The sequence below is a fragment of the Daucus carota genome, chromosome 7 (assembly GCF_001625215.2).
Source record: "Daucus carota subsp. sativus chromosome 7, DH1 v3.0, whole genome shotgun sequence".
Classification (NCBI taxonomy): Eukaryota; Viridiplantae; Streptophyta; class Magnoliopsida; order Apiales; family Apiaceae; genus Daucus; species Daucus carota.
In genome coordinates, this window is record NC_030387.2 from 38,889,813 (window position 1) to 38,911,458 (window position 21,646).

Sequence of the window (21,646 nt, forward strand, 5' to 3'; positions counted from 1 at the left end):
GTTCAAATAATTATCATTTAGTCTAAGTAAACATAATATTATAAGGTATAATAATTTTAAATTAGAACTTATAATTATATGTTGGTATATATCATTTATTAAATATATATGAAGATAATAAGCATGATCACATTAAATAATTCATATTTTATGAAGATATAAACTTAAATAAGATATAATTTATAAAATGATAACTATTTGCTTGCAAATATGATGGTGTTAAAATATAATATGTATATGAGTTTGAATCGAATATGAACCGTGGATCATATTCGGTTATTCGGGTAGGATCATATAATGAAAAATTATATGAGACTGAATCTGAGCGGGTATAGATGTGCTCGTATCCGGGATCATATATTATACGGGCTTAATTTTTCCGCCAGATTTGGATCGTTTTCAAAACGGATATGAGACATGTATCATATTTTCGAGTCGGATATGAGCCGAGACACCGGATAATCCGTATCGATTTACAGCCCTATGTGAATTTGTCGAGAATTAGGTATACATGTATTTGAATTTGGCGACAACTGGATACTCCCCGTTTCATTTTAGTTGTCATATTTGGTATTGTACCGGTCAAATTGACCAAAATTTGAATGAAATTTATTAATATTTTACGAATTGAAAATATTAAAAAAAATGTCACCGAAAGCAACTTTTAATTTATTTTAAGATGTAATTTTTAATTTTTTAAAATAATAAAAGAATGACCTATAAATTATAATCTTTGATCAAAAGTTAGTCAATTTGACTAACAAAATAGAAATATGACAACTAAACAAAATAGAAATGTGACAACTAAAATTGAACGGAGGGAGTATATTTGTTACGAATTTAGTTCTAACTTCTCTTAATAATCTCGTTATGAAAAAAAGAGTTAACATAAGAATAATCGAAACACGAACATACGAGAATGAGTAGAAAGTCTTGTAAACTGGACACGACTACTATCTGATCCCTGAACAACGTTTCCGGACAAAAAAAATCAAATCAGTTGAAAAAAAACAAATACCAGGTTACATGGATTTGAAATCGGATTGCCCTGCTTATGCTTTACATCGCTCTAAACTTGATTATAGCCCTTGATAAGGCGATCTGAGACGTGTCTCGACTTGTTAAAACAGAGCTTATCAATCGCAGAGGTCTTCAAACATCTAGGATGTACTGTTATATTAAAATTCACCCCATATGTGAAAGCTTAAACACAAAAGATCAGCTCAAAGATCAGCTCGCAGTCTCGGTGATGCTATGCAGTGAGGGATGCCATCCTCTTGGTCTCACAGAGCTGGATTTTGATGATGTCTTTGTCGGTCTATCGTGCTTTATCACCTGCAATTTTAAAGATCAGTAAGGTACAAGTTGAAGAAGAAGAAGATGTTAATCAAGGTTTAACAGAGGATTAGCAAATGAGAGTCTAAATTAAAGTGTAATTAAAGCATACCAGTTTGTTTTTGTTCTTCAGAGTACTTTCAGCACTTGAATTAATGACTTCAGATGATGCTTCTGATTGTTTTTTCTTCTGCATCTTTGCATGCTTTTTAGCCCACACCCCTTTCATCACCTCTACAAGTTCACAAATCAACAAAATAATTTTCCGAAACATAAAAAAAATTAAAAAAATTTAACTGTTCTCCACAGAGAGCGACCCTGGTACCTTGGGAACTGACGAGTCTATAGGTATGGCCAAGAACAAGAGTATCCGTGGGGCGGAGAAGTTTGATCCGAGTAACGCGAAGAGGAGCCGAGTCAGCAGTGGTGGTGGAAGGTGGATACAGAGTGGTGGTGAGGAGAAGAGCAACATGGTAGCCAGGGTTGGTCTTCATGACATAGCTAGCAGGGAGGGGCCAGTAAGCTTTATCTACTCTACCACAAGGCTGTTGTATTGCCAGACTTGCATTATCTATGGCTTGGCAATTCCCCATCTCTTAGACTCCTAGCCCTTTTCTGTGTGTTTTTAGTGTGTGTAGCTTTGGAGGCTGCAGAGCAAGATGGATGAGCAAGAAAATAGTGTATGAGAAAATGGGAAGAGTTTGTTTATATTGTGAGAACCAAACTCAAAGTCTCAGCCCCTCAATAATAAAAAAGACTATTATTTCTAGAGGGGCCAATTCTATTTGACTATATTGTATAATAATGTAGGCTTGGTATGACAACAATGGTAGTTAGGTATATTAAATTATTTCACTATCATCCACTCTAAATTCAGCTCGATAATGAGTGAGAGCTTGAAATTGAGTGAAGTACCCTATTTATTCAGATATTTATTTAGGCAGGGTTCAAACTTTAAAATTATACTCCCTCCGTTTCAATTTACATGTCTACTTTTAAGAAAATTTTTTGTTTCAAATTACTTGTCTACTTCAACTTTCAATGCAAAATCATATTTCCAAAGTCAATTCTATTCCACATATCTCTTATTTATATTTCCTAGATCAATCTCACTCCACATATTTTGATCATTTAATGCAATTAATTTGTGAACATCCACTTTTCTTAAACTGTGTGATTTTTTTAAAGTGGACATTTAATTTGAAACGGAGGGAGTACTATTTATATAATGGAAAGATTTTTAAAAATTTTGGAAAATAGATATCATATCGTGTACTTATATTATATAAATGATAAATATTATATGTAGCTGTTTATAGTTCCATGAGTACTAAAATTATTTAACATTAATGAGTTCGTTAAAGAGAATTGGAATCTCAAACTCGTATATTAGTGTTTGGATTAGTTTTTATGAATTGAAATGGGAATATGATTCTCCTTAAATACCCTATTTTTTTACTTCATTTCCATATATTCTCATTTTCGAGTTATATTCTCGCTCACGATCTAAGTATCATTTATCTACATTTTTATTCCGATTTTCATCCTCGCATACAAAAACCTTCTTAAAGAAAGAAATTGTGTGGAGTAAGAAGACAAGTGAAGTGGAAATGTGCACGGAAATGGAGAATGTAGAAGTGGCAGAGAATGTTTCAAAGATAAGTTATGATGATGACTATAACATCCGTGAATCCATTTTTTTTATGGTAGGCCATGACCACATGTTAAGCGCTATTGATTGATTCTCACTTCTTAATAATGGTGAATCTTCTGCATATACACCAATCACATTAATCAAAATATACAAATGTAAAATTTTTCGCGATTAGCATGTGTCTATGGGGACACACTAGACAAACCGCAGTCATCTAATTATAACTTGTTGAACCGCTAAAATTCTGATTAATCTTCAATCAAATTGATTAATTTCCGTTCAATTTTTTTGAGCAAATTAATTTCTGTTTAATTATTTTTTTTTTTGTATCGTGACTTTATTAATCATATCCGATTTCCGCTTTTTACGATACTCTATATATTCTTCAGAATGTACAAGTTGATACATTATTTTAGTTAGTTACGTGTATGGAAATGGTAGTGAGAGATAGACACGTGTTAATGATGAACATCAATACATCATAATCGTGGCGCACGTAAGTTACGCACGCCCGTCCCAAAAATAAATGCAGTTCCGTTTGTCTTTGCACTCCGGTCAACAATATTCCCCTTTGATTGGATACCGTTTATCCACTCCTTACTTCTATTCAAAGGTTACCAAACACTTGTTTATTGAATCTTTAACTGAGTTTAACAATCAAATATTAATACAAGCACAAAGCACTCCCTCCCTCGCAATTCAGGTGACGTGTTTATGTTGTGTTTGGTTGGGATGAATGATTCTGGAAAGAATTGAATGAAAAATGAACCATATGATTTTTAAAAAATTTCATTCTTTCTTCCATTCCATTCCTTTATTCCATTCCCTATATTATATGCTAGATATCACCCCTTCCATTTGAGATGGAATGCTCTATTCTCTCTCATCCTCAATTTATTCTCAAATCTCATCATAACAATTTTGCACTCCTTCAAATTTTTTCAAAATTTTCTTCCTATCTCTATTAATTTCAAATATTTTTTACTCATTCCATTCGCCCCAACCAAACACAACATTACTTATTTCACACATGAGAAGAAGTATTATAATGATCGTGTCTCATTCCATTTTTTTTTGTTAACTCGCTCCATCCTTTTTCAGTTGACATATTTATTAAAAAAAAATTATCTCTAAATAATTGTCTCATTCTTGTTCTAATACATATTTCTTCATATTTAACTCTTAATTGTTAGTTTTAATATTTGACTTAAAAAAATATATATACTATTATCTTAGCATTCAATATATTAAATAATTAACATTGAAAAACATCGAAAACGATATTCAAGATAAAAAATGGTAAAGGGCGAGTCTGACGGAGGACTATTATTTTCGGGGCTCTCGTAAGCTCTAAATTTTTGTACAAGACTGCTACAATTCTTAAACTCTCTGTCTCTCAATCAACAACAGAAGCCCTAACAATCGCCTGTTGTTTTCACCATTCCTGCAAGTTGCAAACCTAGTTCTCCAGGGATATAAGCTCACAGAAGAAAAAGCACACGATGAAGTAGAATAACATGAAATATATGGAGTTGTATAGGGATGTAATTGTGTTAGAGAGAGCATCAATTATTAAATAAAGCATTCAATTTGACCAAATATACGGAAGTCATGAACGGAGGTTGTATTTGCATTACAACTTGCCAAAATTTATATCGAAACAGAGACATCGAATGTTCATTGGACACCGGCCACCATATATGTTGCCAAGATTTAAACCCATTTTGTGCCATGAATTTGTATTACAATATTAATGATAACAATATTGATTGTGATGGATTAGACATCAGTAATACTCTATCCATCCCAAATTAGATGAGCTCGTTGACTTCGGACACGCACTTTAAAGTCCATTAACCGCATAGCTACATTACTTATTTTTGAAATATTATTTTTGCAAATAAAAATTTAATTACGAAATTTTTTTTTATAAAAGAAAAGTTAAAAAAATAAATTTCATGATTATACGGTCAATGCACCTTAAATTACGTGTCCAAAATCAACTAGTTCATCTAATTTGGGATGGAGGGAGTATTATGATCCATAAATTGCGTAGATAAGTCACAATACTTGGAATAAATTTGAAAAGTCCATGTATCCACCACCATTCTCGTGCTACTGGACACCGGCTGAAAGTATCCCGTTTATTATGTATTTACGTCCGAGTGTCGAGTGTACGAATCGCGGGATGAAATTTACATGCAACGATACCTTACCATGGATTTGACAATTCCCAAGAATCTGATGGGCATCGGAAATCGCACCACATGCTACAGAGTGGGTGGCTAAGCTTTTGCGCAGAATGACTTTAATTTGGCCTTTTATCAGATTGAGGGGGCATGAAATATATGGTGAATTGATCCCTTGCATGCTCTTCAGTGTTCACCTCCTCCACAAGCATTTTTATATGTACTGTAGCAGATATCAGAGGGCTTTTTCACTTTTGCTCAGTAACTGCACTTGTTTGGACTCATGTATCTCTCACACACAAATCACAAATGATTTATTATTCTTGGATGATTTTGCTTTCGAGAAAAGCTGTCATATATTTAAAAGAGATTTTGTGTGCTAAGTATAAATCTCTCACTGATACATGATGAATGAGATACTCTATGTAAAAATTTTAAAATTTTAAAATAAGTTACATCGTTTATGTAAAAATAAATAAATTTTCAAATTCTAAATCTAAATACGTATTTTAAAAATTATTTTAAATTGTTTTATATCGTTGTGTGTGTTAAGAAATAATTTCCAAATATGATACATAAATTTTGAAGGGTCACGTGGAGTAAAGTAGCTGTTAGAAACTAATATACACACTGTTACCTCTCAAACCGTTAAAGTTAACGGCTCTCAAACCGTTAAAGTTAACGGCTGTTTTTAACGGATGTGTGGGCCAGAGTTACAAACCGAAAGCTAAATGAAACTTAGGGTTACAAACTGTCACGTTTCAAAGTGTGGGGTCTGATTTGCTAATCAGCCAAAGTGTCGGGTTACAAAGTGCAATAAGTTCTATAAATAATTACAAATTGTGAAAATATAATCGAATATGCGACCTAAAACTCCGTCTCCGTTTTCATCACTAGACCAGAACCTCATCGACAACGAATTATGTGCAGCAAATCAGACAATTGACGTAACATATATAGCGCCCAACAGTGTGGACTGAATAAGTGTACTCTGCCTATGGAGCCTAAAAGAACCATTCAGCATATTATACCCTTGCGCTAGATAGCATCAACAAACCACCAAATTTCTGCACATATTCAGCAACTAACTCTATCCAAGAAGATTCTGATTTAAATGCTTTTGGGTGTGAGGTCCCCTCCCAAGAGTCTGATTTGTGGATTCAGATCAATGAGAAGAAGAAAGCAAAAGAAACACTGATTCATTACTGCCATACTACATGCACATGAAAAAGGTTGAGAGATTTCTTCACAATATTATCAGATGCAAGCTACTTGGTCCAGCAGAGTAGAGAACTCGACTCTGGCAGTCTGGCTCACAAATTCGCAAGCCCGACAGCCTTTCACAAAGTACTCAGAGAAAAGAAAAGGTCCCGATTTATACAACCTTCAATCCGACAAATATCAAGCAAACGGAGTCCATCCTCCATATACCTATTACCTAAGACTCTAATCGAGGACCATCTCTGTAGAGATATCTAATATTTGGGAAAACTGTACTCAAATACTAAGTTACTGCACTATAATTGTATTTAGGTAACTTAAACTTATCTTCGGCTACCAGGAGAAGGGGAAGAAGTGTTCTGGAGTATTTTTGCAAAATTGTTTCTTGCTTATTCATATCCATGTTTGTCATTTAGAATATACAGCAAGGAACATAAACGAATTTGCTAATCACACAGCATAAATATCCGGATACATTTATACTAATATCGCTAATTAGATACATCAACTGAAAGAACAACAATCATTTTATACTATGGTAGCAAAAAAACATAAAATAAGTTAGAAGAGCTCCTTCCAAGTCGACTATCTGTGAATCACACCGAGGGAAAATATTTATTCAGGTTAAAGGGTAGTGAGTAGAATTCCTCACTTCTTGTGTCCGTTTTGTATGACCGGAACTTGTCCCACCAGTGTTTGCCTCTGTCCTTTCTGATTGAACTGTCCTTTTTATGTAATGTGTTGTCCAGGAAATATGCTAGAACGCCAGCTACGAAAGCTTCTGATTGAAATGGGACATTTACAATGTCGTTGAACTGCCAAATTAAAAGAATGTAAACATTTTAATATCTTCTTGAGCAATGGCAAGTATGACAGAAGATCAAAGAACTGAGGAACAAATAAAGAAAATTTTAATGGTTAAAAATATTTAAGTTCCTACCCATCTTCCAGTAGTGTGCACAGGGCCATAGCCTTTTATTGCGGTATACTCATTAAAGTACTGGGGAATTGAAAATCCCAAAAATATTGAGAAGCCAAGTATGAATTTTGTCCTGAAACTGTTGAGGTTACAGAATTGAAGGAAACTGACACCTGCTGCACCTGCACGATACGAATTAGTCGATTAACCATCTATATATTTAGGTGGTAGAACAGATAATATTAAAGAATCAACCCTGGTTCCCATGTAATAACATACCAACGTAAGCAAAGAAAAGACAATACAATGCGGCAAAAATTGGCGATGGAATAGAAGCAAATACCGCCCCAAACTTTCCTGCAGGAACATAGTAATGTGTTTGACATGTTTAGAACTGATCCCAGAGCAGATTTAAAAGATATCAGGCACTCGAATCAGTAAATCAAAGAAACATACCCAAGATGGAGAAGAAGATCATAAAGCCTGCAGATATCTGTACAACTCTTCGACTACCCACCCGAGTTAGTGCTAAAAGGCCAGCATTCTCACTGCAGATGACCCATAACTTGATCAAAACATATATTTTGCACAGTTTACCAACATACAGACAATATGAAGCAGAAACGTTGTCAAGTTGTAATGTAGCTTACATGGATACTGAAGATCCATTTCCAGTCCCAAATAACCCTGACAACAAAATTCCAATTCCCTGATAATATTACAAAGCTTAATTCAGTACTAGGATTATCAAGTAATTAATGGGATCTTGTGTGCTCTCTTTCATCTTTTGTTGGTTTTATTTTCTATGTGGGGAAGCCGAATATTCCTTCTCTTTTAAGGATAATTATCTAGTTTACATTTTGCATGTCTAGCGAGTAGAATGCACACCTCAAAAGTAAGGATACTAATTATCAGTCAACGAAGGTCACAGAATTAGTGAGTGTGCGCCACCTAAAAGTAAACCAGGCTGCCATCCTTTATAACATTTAAACTCGATTGATTTAGTTTGTGTGCATGAGTGTCAGTGTACTATTTACACGAGCATAAGCAGAAACATCAGGACATAAATGCTTGAAGGACATGAAATTGACAGAAAATCTGGTAACCTCATATAGATCTAGCTGCTTACCTGCCAACCCACACCACGGCTAAGAATAGAAGGGGGTAGTGGAGTTGCACTTGCATATCTTGCTACTGCAATAAAGCCACCAGTGGACTGCATAAGAAACACGCTGGAGTCAACAGTAATCAATTGAAAACTTGATTAAGGTTAGCTAGAGTTTTAATGATGCATCATTTTTATCAACAGAGAAGATGCATGTCTGTATCTGTGTTCTGACAATATTATTATTCAGTAATAATATACAACATTTTCCGAGATACCAAAGTTTCAGCAAAGAATATAAAGATGGAACAGACCTCCACAAGAGCAACAAATGTAGCCATCATCATGGCAAAAGCTTCACCCGCATCAAAGGAAGGTGCACCCCATTGAAATGGATATGGCACCCTTATCCTGCATAAGCAGAGGGGTTATACTCGCCAACAAGCATCCTAAGAATTGTAGAATAGTTTGGTGCCCCTCTTCTCTTGACAACAAAAGGCTGAGGGTTCAAGCTTATGTGGGCATCCGTGTATGACTATTCAATTGTTGCAATCGATCGTCTAAAAAAATTGGAAACATGCAGCTGAAGCTACATACTTAACATACTACAATAACGGGTAGGATAATTTTAAAAACTCATTACTAGGATGAAAAACCTTGATTTTATATTTTAAAATGTGTATTTAAAAAATTGTGAAATAAAAGCAGTACACAATATTGAGCAAAAACTTTACATAACCACACTTTCCGCAGGTCGAGCATGCACAGTTAAAAATCTTTAGAATCTATTAGTAGTGTTTTAATTTTTATATATTGGTAAACAAGCTCATACTATCTCTAACTAAAAGAGCAATAAAGCTATGGTAGAACCACAATCAACAGGGGAACTTGGAAAATATATATGAACTTATACACAGTACTGCTTTTGAGCTCATGGAATAAATTGCCAAGCACTCAAGGCCATTAGGATGCAGAGCAAAATATTACTCACCTCTTATTCTTTTGAAAAAACTACATTAGTTGAAAAGGAGGGTTTGCTGCTATCACACATATATGCCCAATGCATCCACAGCCCTAGTAATAATCTATGAGGATACCTCATGAATCCATGCATTTTAATACAGAATGTTCTTACCATGGAGCTCCACCAATAAGTCCAGAACGATCAGTACGGCAACTTATTTGTGTCTGTGGTGCTGAATCATCATAGGCTTTACCAACAGTAAGTAGGTGAGCATATATCCATACAATCACCACCGAGAATAGAACAGCGAAACGGTCAAATATATTCTTTCCTGGTTTTACAACATGAGGCAAATACTGGAAATAACAGGTAAGGCAAGATAAGTATTGTCATTTATGAATGGTTCCAAAAAATATGGAGCAAAGAAAGTATACAGGCCAAAAATATCACCTGAGAAAATATAATTAAAATGATCAGCTCGGGCAATCCAATTTCAACACATTTGGCAACCTAATACACAGACCCAAAAGTTCAGAGGCCCTATTTTAGAATGATCAAACAGGTAAACATATAGATGCACACGCGCGAAAGCAGTCTAATATCAATGAACCTAGTCATCCATCTAAAGAGTAGTGAACATAAACAGGACACGGGTAATGTATGACTTACACCAGGGAACCCAAACTCGTACAGTCCAAAACCAGCCAGGGAAACCAAGGGAACAGCAGAAAGAGGACTCAAAAATCTGTAGCAAGAGGAAACAGAGAGAATAAGATATCAAACAGAGTAAAAGGCTGACTCACAATACTACAAGCAATTATATCTTTAGTAACACTGATTTTTAGCAACAGTGTGAAAGTAATTTAAGCATAAAATAATATAAAAGTTGTGGTTGCAACTTTTACGGTAGTCCTGTATTATTGCTTGCATGCTTAAACAAGTCTGGATTAGTTATATATATACAGTAGAAATTCAACTATGACTATAAGTGAACTTAAAGCTTTAGTTTATGTAGTGACAATCAAATCACCTCGCAACATTACGCCAAAGACCACTAAAACCAAGGACTATTTGAAGCGTGGAAGCAACAATGAGTGCACCTTGGACAGCTCGCATTATCTTCTCGAATCTCTGAGTGAGTGAGATAAATAAATCATAATCACGGAAACCAGGCAGGATCTTTATGTATGAGATATCCAACATAAACGCTATACATATATTTGCAACATTCTTCAATGTTAATTCCAAGATATAAGCAACAAAAGAAAAGATTTAAGATTATCTTTCCTTCTCTAAATACAATAGAAGTAAAGATATGTGGTGAGAATATTTACACAATGGCGCTGGTTATATAAATTATATATGTATGCTTATCAGCGGAGAATGCAGTTTACTCTATGTAACTAGTAACATAATGAGGTATAGCATGATACAATATGCTAAACAAGCTTCAATAAATCAACAAAGAAGTTTTCACCAACCGCTACTGGATCTTGGTCACTCCATCTACCAGACAAGATAATTGATATTGTTGGCGCAACGAAGGTATATGAGCCTCCTATGACAGTCGGTAATCTAGTCCCAAAATTAGTCTGCAGCAATGTGTTTATCCCAGCTACAAGGAGTAGGGTTTGAACAACTTTGGCCTTTTCCTCCTACAAGAATGATTTGCAATTTCAGTTAGATTAGAAAAAAATTCTAGAGAGAAAAGCAGAAAGACTAGGTTCCATTCATAATACTCACATTTCCACCCCCCATTTGAGGAACAAGAGCTGTAGGAATGATAACTGTCGTGGCCAACATTACTATAAAATGCTGAAATCCAAGAAGTATAGCCTCCGCTGCATAATAGTAGTTACAATATTAAGCAATCAAATGCACACTTATCCAGTATGAATCCTGCTCATGGTATCACAAGGTGAGCTAAATATTAATAAATCAAAATAAACTTCTAAATATGAACAAGGTAGGCTACACTAAAAGTCTAAAATGACTAACAATTATATCAGTCTTAACAAATTAATGATAGAGTACTAATCTTTAAAGCAAATTCTGCACAAAGAGGACCAAATGGGTTCACTTCCAACTTAATTAATAGGGTTAACAATTGACTCTACTTATCTTAATCCTTTTTGTTCTGTACATACACCCTGTGGCTCATTCAAAATACTGTTAAAATAACAATATGTATGTATAATATTACATAATCAGAACTCTGAACTTAGAAAGTTCAATATACAAATAAAGAGAGATTCTAGAGCAGAAGACAGAGAAAGTAGCTTTTAGTAGAATATTAAAGCTAAAACATTTTTCGGGAAGAATCTGAAACCATAACTTTAGTAAGAGGTAAAAACAGAATCAGATAGACTAATGCACCACAAACTAAGGAGAGAGATAAAAAAGTTCAACTGAATATCCTGAATCAAGAAGAATGAAAACTAATACCAGTAGTTTCATGTCATGACAGTGTTAACTACTAAACTAGTAAAGCCAGTGAATATATATGGAGAGAAAGAGGGGGAGGGGGGGAGAGGCAGAGGGGGAGGGGGAGGGGGAGAGGGAGGGAGGGAGAGGGAGAGAGAGGGAGAGAGAGGGAGAGAGAGAGAGAGAGAGAGAGAGAGAGAGAGAGAGAGAGAGAGAGAGAGAGAGAGAGAGAGAGAGAGAGAGAGAGAGAGAGAGAGAGAGAGAGAGAGAGAGACTAACGCCATGGGGGAGGACTAGTGATACAGTAGGAAACATTAGGAAGCTGGTCTTTGGGAGGGTGTGGTGCTGGCTCTTCAACTTTAGCTCCTCCACCTGCCATAATTTTTTCTCTCTAAATATCCCTACAATTGAGGTAGCTCTCTGAACAGCACTAACAGATAATCCAAACCTGCAAACAACCCAGATCCTCAATCTCTCAACAACAAAAAAGCCCACAATAAAAACTTCACTGAAAACCCAGAAAGCTCAATCACTGGCAAGACCAAACCAACCAGACAACACTACCAAAATTGTACTACTTGTACTACTAGTACCCACTATTATTTTTATGCAAAACTGTGAAAAGAATGATAAGCAAGACAGAAAATACACTCTGCAACACTAAATTCAACAAAGGTTGAAACTTTATGGGCCTTTGTAGCTGGCAGAGAAACAAAAATGCAAGAAAGTCAGAAAAAATCAAACAGCCCCACCTCAACTAAAAAATTTCAAAACTTTAAATTCTAGAAAGAAATAACTTTAGAACTAGTACATTTCTTGAGGGGCCAAGAAGCAAAAAGTGAAAAATAAAAATAAAAAAGTTAACAAGATTATAGTGAAAATAAGCTAAAGCTCCGATCTTTGATGCATTAAATCACAAAGATTGAATTTTTAACATGAAATAACAATCTTGCAGTGAAAAGAAGTGAAAGCTTCAATCTTTAATGCAATAAATTCGCAAAGATTGAATTTTTACTTACCCAACAGTGCATTTATGTTGTTCTGCACAATAATTTCACCACCCCCATTATCTTTATTTATGTGTTTGAGTGTTTTCAGTTACAAGATTGATAAATGAATGGTGTTGCCAATAAGACATGATTAAGTATAGAGGGAAGGAAAGAAACGGCGCCGTTTGACTGTTTTTCAATGTCGTAGAATGGTGACAAACTCCACCGATTACTTTTGGCTCTATATCATTTTGCTTTCTCTCATTATCATCATGCACAATTATATTACTTTTGACCGACGAAATATTATCCAACCATCGATTTCGTGGAAATGGCATTACAAATTGGTAATCGAAAATAAACTGTTAATTTATTTTTGCACGGTTAATTTATTGATATCAATTCAGAATTATCAGAAATTTGTCGGAATTTTTTTATTAATTAATTTATAGTCAATTCGAAATATAATTAATGATATAATTTTTAGAAATTAATCAATTTTTTAAATAAATTGAAAAATCTTAGAACATTAGATGGGTTCGATTTGAGTTTTAATTGAAATACGAATAACAAAAGATATAAGATAATTATATAAATATATGTTAACAAATTATATTATAAATTTTCGTGAATTTAAGTCACTAAGATATATAATTTATAAAATTTCTATCATCACTTTATCATTTATAATATATTACATTTTATAAATAATTTAACAATATCAAAAAGTAATAAATATTTGAATCGAGTCGGGTTTAAAATAAATACCGGATTTTAACAATATCATGAGATATATATAGGGGCCGTTTGGATGAGCTTAAAATAAGTGCTTCTTGCTTAAAATAAAAAAATGAAGTAGAAGTTAGAAGTTAGTTAAGGCTTATAAGTGATAAAAGTGTTTAGGAAAAAAGTAGAAGTCGTGAAACAAAAACTAAAAATCGTAGTTTTTTATAAGTGCTTCTCGATTTTTTACACGAACGGTACGATATACTTTCGGACAGGAAGCGTACCTACATGTAGGAGTAAAAATGAAGTAGTTTAGGACTTGTCTAAAAGTACATAAAACCGGATTAGAGTAAAGGTTTAGTTGATTTTTAGTTTGACTATTTGGTTTTGTAATTGCTATGTGCTGTTAAAAAGTACTCAAACAGAATATTAAATTTGTAACTGTTGAAAATGTGAGTGAACAGAGGAATAGTATAAAACAAAAGAACCTGTCGAAGACGCACACATTTTTTGTTCCTTTTCTTTTTAGTATTTTAACTTGTGTGAGACCAAATTCATTTCATTTACGTACTCTTATGTTATTTAATATGAGTGGTAGTAGATTCTAAAAATATTATCACTTTTTAGGTGTCTTTTTCATCTTCTAGGATGTAAGATAAGTTTAATTCATAAACTCTGTTTATATAATTATTGCCCTGAACACAAGAGATTCAAGATAACCCTAGATGCAAACAAATCTATGATTCGTTTTAAAAAATATTTGTTGAGTTTTAAAATAAAAACTAGCGTAAAAGCCCGTGCAAGGCACGGGCATCGTTACATAACTGAATATGTTTCTGATTAAAAAAGGTGTTTCGCTGGTTTTGCTGGTTTGGGTTGTATATTAATCGTATGCCGACCTCTTGTATGAATTTCTATCCGCGAAGGGTGCATCGAGCGAGACCATAATGCCGATCCTTGTAGAGGTCCCATTCTCGATAATTGTAGAGAACTATAAAAAGATTAGCATCAAATTAGATACGTTCATACTTTCTATAACACATATATATCATCCACCCAAGTCTTGAAAGTGTTCTGCATGATTTGTCTCTTTAAAGCATTGTTCAAGTAAGATAGTTAGATTTTAGATGATCTTCGTTCCAAACCCTTATGTACTGACCTTAAAACAATGCCAGAACCCAAGTATAGAAAAAATGAAATCCACATAAGACGACCCATATCTCAAGAGTAAGCATATAAAACACAAACTTATTAGCCACAAAATTCTCGTCCTTAAGTCATACTAAAATCTGACATGTTATAATAGTCTGAAATACATATGAAATGTCAAAAAAAATTTGTAACTTGGTGGGGATTGGCTTCAAGGTCCTCCTGGGATCACAGGTCGGTGATATGTATAGAATACATATAAGCACCGCGACTTTCATGGTACAATTTTCTGAGAGCATGCTGTGGGCCAGAAAAAATTATTATTAGAGTCACGAATAAAAATAAAAAATAGTAAAAAATTAATTTATTTAAAAGCGTAGTGACTGATGAGCCATAATACATAATATATTTGCATTGACTGTAAGTAATTGGAGAGCTTGGAAGTAATTGGAGAGGTTGGACACATACTTGGCCTCTATGCTTTGAAAGTGAGATATTAAAATTTGTAGTTCTAAGCTCCTTCTTAACCTCTTCAGTTTGTTGCTGTTAACAACCCTCTTCATAAATTCGAAAGTTCCTATAGTCGATAAGAATTTTCAGATATACCGTTTGTTGGACATACCAAAATATACAACTAATGGCAAGACAAGATTTACTCGCACTAAAATTTGTCTCATAAAATCTAAACATGGGGCTCTAAGCTAAATCCTTCTATCTCAGTAGAAAATGGCAATTTATAGTTAAAAGAGATCTCTCAAGTCCATTTGCTTGGCTTTATGATTATTAAGGAACATGGTATACCAATTCTGAGATTTTTTCAAAAATGTGACAGCTCCATGTTTAAGAAATTTAAGACCTTACCATAATAAACACGATAAAAAAATTAAACTTGCTAAGCAAAAATATGATATCGCGATAATTAACTAACTTGTGAAAACATTACAATAGTCACCTGACTTTTATCCAACTCATTCAAGTCTTAAATCAAGTCGTTACCTGTACCTGTGCTTTCAATTTATGAAACAAACGATCTGCAACTCACCATATACCAACTTCGTGGTCAGGAGCTCTTCTCATGAAAATCCTATTGTCTGCTATTCACTATGTTAGTTATAGTTAGTGTCCTAAAATCTGTACACAATGTAAATAACAATGCAGTTCCATGTTACATCATATCTAGCAAAACAAATCAACTAACAATCAAATTCATATCTCAAATTAAAAGTTTATATATGTAACATACAAGATGAGCAAGTAAGTCACTTTCAGTACTTCCAGTGAATAAATATCTACATCCATAGTTATAAGAAAGAAGTAGATTGTACTCTCTCTATTTGTATAATTTTATTCGTAACTTCTAAAAGTAATTTTTATTAGCGTTTACTTCCCGTGAAAGCAGGAGAACGGAACCTTTTGGCTTCTAAATGAGCTCGAATGATTCTTCTCATTCCAGTCATACTAAATTCAAACCCGATACAATTTATTATTAACATGATCACATCAATCCTAAATGACAGGCCCCAACAGCACAGGTCAACCTAAAAAGACTCTAGAATTTAGTATTGCGACTTAATAGGAAGGAGGAATAAAAAAGATTATTATAACAGGAGCAACCAGCAGTAGTTTAAGAATTATACAAGACAATTAAAAAGAAATAGCGACAGAAATATAACCTGAAGCGCGGTACGGGCCAAGTCGTTATCTCCATTAGAATAGCCAATTGAGCTGGTTGGAGCCACGACGCCATTCCATTCCGAGTCATCCACCTCTGTTAATATCTGAAGGTTAGAAACAATACTGTTAGTAACAACATGATAATAGAATGAAACTTATACAAGATGACCAAATGAGATGATTGAACCTGCGCCATCAGTAACCACCTGATCAGCACTAAAAACCCAATTATGCTATTCTTCTTCTGAATAAAAAATAGACACACGTATATGCTTTAAATAGCCAACACAATATAAGCATAACACAATGACAACATCTGATTCCCAATCTGCAAGAGTAAAATCAAACCTTCACTCTCAATAGGATCTGGATTCAACTCAGCACATTCGCAGAATACACCAAAAAGTATGTCCACTGAGAAGCAGAAGCCAAAAATGATTTTATAAATATAACCAATCAAATTTAATCTAGCAAGAAAACAAAAGAAATCTAGTGGGAAAACATACACTATACTATAAAAAGCCAACATAGGTATAATTTGTAGTCGTACAAAATTTTGGTTCGGTACTCTCCTCTAAAACTAAAAGTCTACAAATAGATATCTATTAAACAGTTTCATATACTAAAAACACTCCTTATGTATATTAATATATTTTTAAATATAATTTATAATTAGTTAAAAAAAAAGGTGAAACTACTGTTAATAACATATATTAATATTAAAAATTACTTATAAATAAACGTATAACTAATCATATATATACAATTTTGAATATCTTTTGTCTAAAATACATATAAATAATTAAAGACGCTACTTTTTAATTATAACATATTCTACTCGAAATTTAACACTTACGTATTCTATTTCATTACAAACACGAGCCATTATGTAACAGCCATTATGTAACATATGAAGATATATGAAATATGAAAATTTTGATTTAAATTGAATAATAAACTGTCACATATTAATATAGATATAGAAAAATATTTATAGATAGATAATAAATTGTGAAAGCTAAATTTCCGTTAGGAGATATAACGAGTTGGTTAATATAATTTAACTAAAATCCAATTCATTAATACTAAAATACTAATAAAATGGTGTTAAGAATTAAATTATAATTAATAAATTACGAATCATATATCAGTTGGTTAATATAATTTAACTAAAATCCAAATTATTAATACTAAAATACTAATAAAATGGGGTTAAAATTTAAATTATAATTAATAAATTACGAGTTATATAAGCGTCCGTGCTTTGCACGGGTTAAAGGCTAGTATGCTTTAAATAGCCAACACAATATAAGCATAACACAATGACAACATCTGATTCCCAATCTGCAAGAGTAAAATCAAACCTTCACTCTCAATAGGATCTGGATTCAACTCAGCACATTCGCAGAATACACCAAAAAGTATGTCCACTGAGAAGCAGAAGCCAAAAATGATTTTATAAATATAACCAATCAAATTTAATCTAGCAAGAAAACAAAAGAAATCTAGTGGGAAAACATTGAGTACATACATATATTGACTATGATCTTCCGGCACAAGCCTCAACTCAGAATCTTACTTAAGTCTAAGACATCATTAGATTCTGAGTCCGAGCTGTCAGATTCTTCATCGGCGCCTCCGGTATCAATCTTCAAGAAGATATTGCAAATGGAAAAAGTTTACCAAGCAATATAACATGGGAAAAAGAAGGGTTGAAAACAATAAAGTTGGCTAATAGTCTAATACTGCTGGAACTCGTCATATACGATGTAAAATTGCAACATTTCTAACAGACAAAGAATATTACAAATGGCAAATGTCTATCAAGAAAAATATTATAGAGGGAAAAAAGTGTTGTAAGAACTAAGAAATACGTTTAGCCAAAAGTGACCAAAACTGCAGGGACTTTGTCATATATTAGACTGAAAAATGCAACATTTCTAACAAATAAAATCAGCCCTCTGCATTCATGAAAAAATGAAGGAGAATATTCTGAACCATATAATCCAGATTCCTGGACCATAGACTCTGCTCAAATCTCAAACCTCTAACTGGAACATAAGATCTGCTTTTTTGAAATGAAAATTCTATTGAAATGCAAGAGGTCAACTCAATACACGCGTCAACTTCCTACATTGGGTATTCATGATAACTAAGACCTAAACCCAAAACACTTGTAAAGATTGTAAAATAGAGGCAAATAAAAACTTCAAACCTGGGCGCATAAATACAAGGGGAAGGGTAAGCCTCTTGATCTCTGGACACAGCATGAAGTGACACCGAATAAAATATCAACTGCATAACCTTTAGTCCTGTCCGAATCACTCAACCAAATCACTTGCCTGATATAAACCATTGTTCACAAATAGTTACGTAAGTCGGGGTGTTCGTGAGAGAGAAAGAAGGAGAGAGACAGTTCTTGGAGGTCATGTAGAGAGTCCCTGGGGCCTCAAGGGAATGATTGCCAAGGGCAATGGAGACAGAGGGCTGTACATGAATCCATTCCTCATCATGGCTAAATATTGGTTCTCCAGATCATAAAGCATAATAAGACCTAGAGACCAGCAATCCAAGTCTGTAAACTGCATGATATTAAAGTTTTAGTTAAAACACTACTCTGTGAATGATCAAAAATGTGTTTAGCTCAAAAATTATATATACCAGTTGCAGATCAAAGAGAGATATTTCATTAGAATACAAAAAAACACAATGAACACCACAACCTAGTTTCTCCCAGAATTGCATATTTGTTCTTGATAGATTAGTATCTTCCTTGCATAAGCGTCCCTTTATATATTAATACTTATACATATATATATATATATATATATATATATATATATATATATATATATATATATATATATATATCTGCAAATTAAGTCTAGACAAAAACCTTTTGCAGATTTAGTAAACTATCATTGTATTACAACTTTCTCATACCAGATGGTAGAAAAGCTTGATTTTTCTACAATTGTAAAGATAGCTAAACAAACGTTAAATATATCCCGAGGAATAAGTTTAATTTTATTAATACAAATTACACTAAAGTACCTTATAGAACAGTGTAAACAAAAGAATATAACCACCGGTCAGTGGTCAGTTGATGGGGAACAACTGGAAGAGGACAGCAGAAAAATGTCACTATAAGAAAACAACACTTCCTTTCCAGATTCATACGACTAAAATGATTTTTCTGTTGACAAAATCATGACCATTGCATCTTCCTGATAAAACAAATACTGCCATCAAACCCTAATATATAACTTCATACCCGTCATAACCACTACAGAGGCCGACATGTATTATGGCATCAATCAACCTAGAAACAAGAAGACAAACATAATCCAATTAAATAACTAAATAGCTTTAAGGCATGTAAAAGGAAAAAAAATAATTTGCTCGGGAAATTGCTGTATTAGGAACATTTACCAATCTTTTCTACATGTCGAACTTGCGTGAGGAAATGACATAATCGGTGGTGGAGGCAGAAATAAATATGAGTTGCACTAAAATAAGCAATAATTTTTTTTATTAACATACAATCAGCTATCCTGCATAGTTCAGAAGTTGCTATGCTATTCTTGAGACTATATACACATGAAATATCATCAGACATAATCAAGGGGCAGAGGAGACGACCATAAACTCCGGTAACAATATGTAAATATGTTAACAAAAATTCAGAATGGCTAATGAGTTTAAGGTCTATAGACTATTAAAAAAATTTGGGCTAGGCACACACTAAGTAACACCCACTTTCTTTACTTGTACCAACTATTTTGTTTGCTATAATGTATAAAATATATAAAAGAAATTTAAAACTCAGAATACTTGAGAGAACCCTCTCGGTTCTCTATCCCTCCACCCCTGCACCTAATTAAGGTTTTTAAAATAAATCAATTAGTTTGTCATAGACTCCTAGCTAATAAATTCTTGCTACTGGTATTTCTTCCGGTTTATAAGCTTTTCTGATGTCAACTTTTCTCACCTCCTCGGTGAGAGATAAAAAATGGTAATTACTCAGATTGCTTCTCGCGCCCCAGTTCCCAAAAGGATGGTCGAGTTCGGTTTGAGTGTTCATCGATCGGGTGATTATATATGCACCGGGGTGGCAAGGCGAGGTGTAACAAAAACTCAAATTCTATTCATATGCATTTAATCAAACACCATCTAATCATAACTGAATTTCTTTATCATACCAAACTATTGAACATAGTTCACCGATATAGAAAGCATCTGTATAAAAGTCAGTTGTTCAAAATTACGGATCATAACATAAGCCAGCATATAGTAAAAAGAAGCTTTTCAATTTCTTTCACCCAATCAGTATTAGATTCTCCAGACTCGCAAATGCAAATAACACTTTAACAATACAACATAAAAGGAGAATGCTTACTTACGGAGAATCGTAGATAGAAATAACTGCAACACAAGCCACCCACACTCTAATCCTTTATTCCATGTGGCAGCCACGTCAGATTACACCTGAGATCCACTTAAGGTCAGTCACTCATTCTGCACTATAATAGTATCAAATTACCTTCCAAAAGACTATTTTCAACTGGCTGATTATATCGCCTCAATGACCCAGATAATAGTTGCCGGTTTGTAGGCTCTACACCATCTAGATACTATTTGGGCAGAAAGAACCAGAAAGCATGCGTATAAAGATGGCAGTATAGAGATTTTGAGAGATATCAAACAGGCATGCTTCTCAATTTTCATCAGAAGTTGGGCAACAATGAAGCTAACATTGTAAGATGATTATATTATTGTAGCAAAGCTAATAATATAATTGGCACAGTATATATATAAACGGGGTAATCGAAACATACAAATACAAATAAGGGCAGAAAAGAATAAAGAGGGAAAGAGAAACCAAAAGGGATACTTCATACTTCACAAGCTTTTTATCATGAAACAAATCCTCGGTTCACTATTAGATGATGCCATATTTCTCGACTAAATGGAGTTCCGAATAGCGATGATGGATACCCTAAGTCGCAAGATCCAATTTCATCACCAACTGTGTTAGTGCGTTTATGTGTCTGTATGCTTCGGTCTCCACGTCCGCCTTCTCAGCCATAATGCTATAGACGGTGGCCGGCAATATAACCCAGGAGGTTGTGTAATACACAGCGGAGGTTGTGTAAATTGTTGGTCGAAGAGGATAGCTGAGGTATATCAAAAGCAGCCGGGTAATATACACAGAGAAGAAACTGTTCGAGAGTACAAAGAAAATGAAGAGTTGAGGGCACTGCAGAAATTATGTGAAAACTGAGGGTATATACGTA

At 33.8% G+C, this 21,646-nt stretch overlaps 2 protein-coding genes, 1 long non-coding RNA gene and 1 pseudogene across 3 annotated transcripts; all 4 read right to left on the minus strand.

Moving 5' to 3' along the window:
- Positions 1-980: 980 nt before the first annotated feature.
- LOC108194196 (uncharacterized) lies at positions 981-2,074 on the minus strand. Its single transcript, XM_017361115.2, has 3 exons — positions 1,661-2,074; positions 1,448-1,569; positions 981-1,335 (listed from the first exon to the last, which is right to left on the minus strand). The coding sequence occupies exons 1-3, from the start codon at positions 1,926-1,928 to the stop codon at positions 1,231-1,233; spliced, it is 495 nt and encodes a 164-aa protein (XP_017216604.1). The 5' UTR covers positions 1,929-2,074; the 3' UTR covers positions 981-1,230.
- A 4,754-nt stretch (positions 2,075-6,828) lies between these two features.
- Positions 6,829-13,014, minus strand: LOC108196081 (nucleobase-ascorbate transporter 6). The gene is made up of 15 exons (XM_017363179.2): positions 12,831-13,014; positions 12,091-12,259; positions 11,131-11,228; positions 10,869-11,042; positions 10,418-10,518; positions 10,057-10,132; positions 9,838-9,897; positions 9,559-9,743; positions 8,738-8,834; positions 8,448-8,534; positions 7,969-8,027; positions 7,775-7,866; positions 7,598-7,675; positions 7,340-7,500; positions 6,829-7,214 (listed from the first exon to the last, which is right to left on the minus strand). Exons 2-15 carry the CDS (start codon positions 12,188-12,190, stop codon positions 6,996-6,998), a joined length of 1,587 nt encoding a protein of 528 aa, XP_017218668.1. The 5' UTR covers positions 12,191-12,259; positions 12,831-13,014; the 3' UTR covers positions 6,829-6,995.
- A 1,573-nt stretch (positions 13,015-14,587) lies between these two features.
- LOC135147712 (uncharacterized) lies at positions 14,588-16,592 on the minus strand. The gene is made up of 3 exons (XR_010285497.1): positions 16,537-16,592; positions 15,144-16,453; positions 14,588-14,975 (listed from the first exon to the last, which is right to left on the minus strand). It is a non-coding gene; the product is annotated as an uncharacterized LOC135147712 (long non-coding RNA).
- A 31-nt stretch (positions 16,593-16,623) lies between these two features.
- On the minus strand, positions 16,624-19,651 carry LOC135148012 (chloride conductance regulatory protein ICln-like; annotated as a pseudogene).
- Positions 19,652-21,646: the final 1,995 nt, after the last annotated feature.

Excerpts from the sequence above, each read along its gene's own strand:
- LOC108194196 (XM_017361115.2), bottom strand. The coding sequence starts at position 1,928 with ATGGGGAATTGCCAAGCCATAGATAATGCAAGTCTGGCAATACAACAG. Across the intron at positions 1,570-1,660 it reads TAGACTCGTCAGTTCCCAAG|AGGTGATGAAAGGGGTGTGG; the intron begins GTACCAGGGTCG and ends GTGAACTTGTAG. Across the intron at positions 1,336-1,447 it reads TGAAGAACAAAAACAAACTG|GTGATAAAGCACGATAGACC; the intron begins GTATGCTTTAAT and ends TTAAAATTGCAG.
- LOC108196081 (XM_017363179.2), bottom strand. The coding sequence starts at position 12,190 with ATGGCAGGTGGAGGAGCTAAAGTTGAAGAGCCAGCACCACACCCTCCC. Across the intron at positions 11,043-11,130 it reads CTCAAATGGGGGGTGGAAAT|GAGGAAAAGGCCAAAGTTGT; the intron begins GTGAGTATTATG and ends TCATTCTTGTAG. Across the intron at positions 7,215-7,339 it reads TGCACACTACTGGAAGATGG|TTCAACGACATTGTAAATGT; the intron begins GTAGGAACTTAA and ends TTAATTTGGCAG.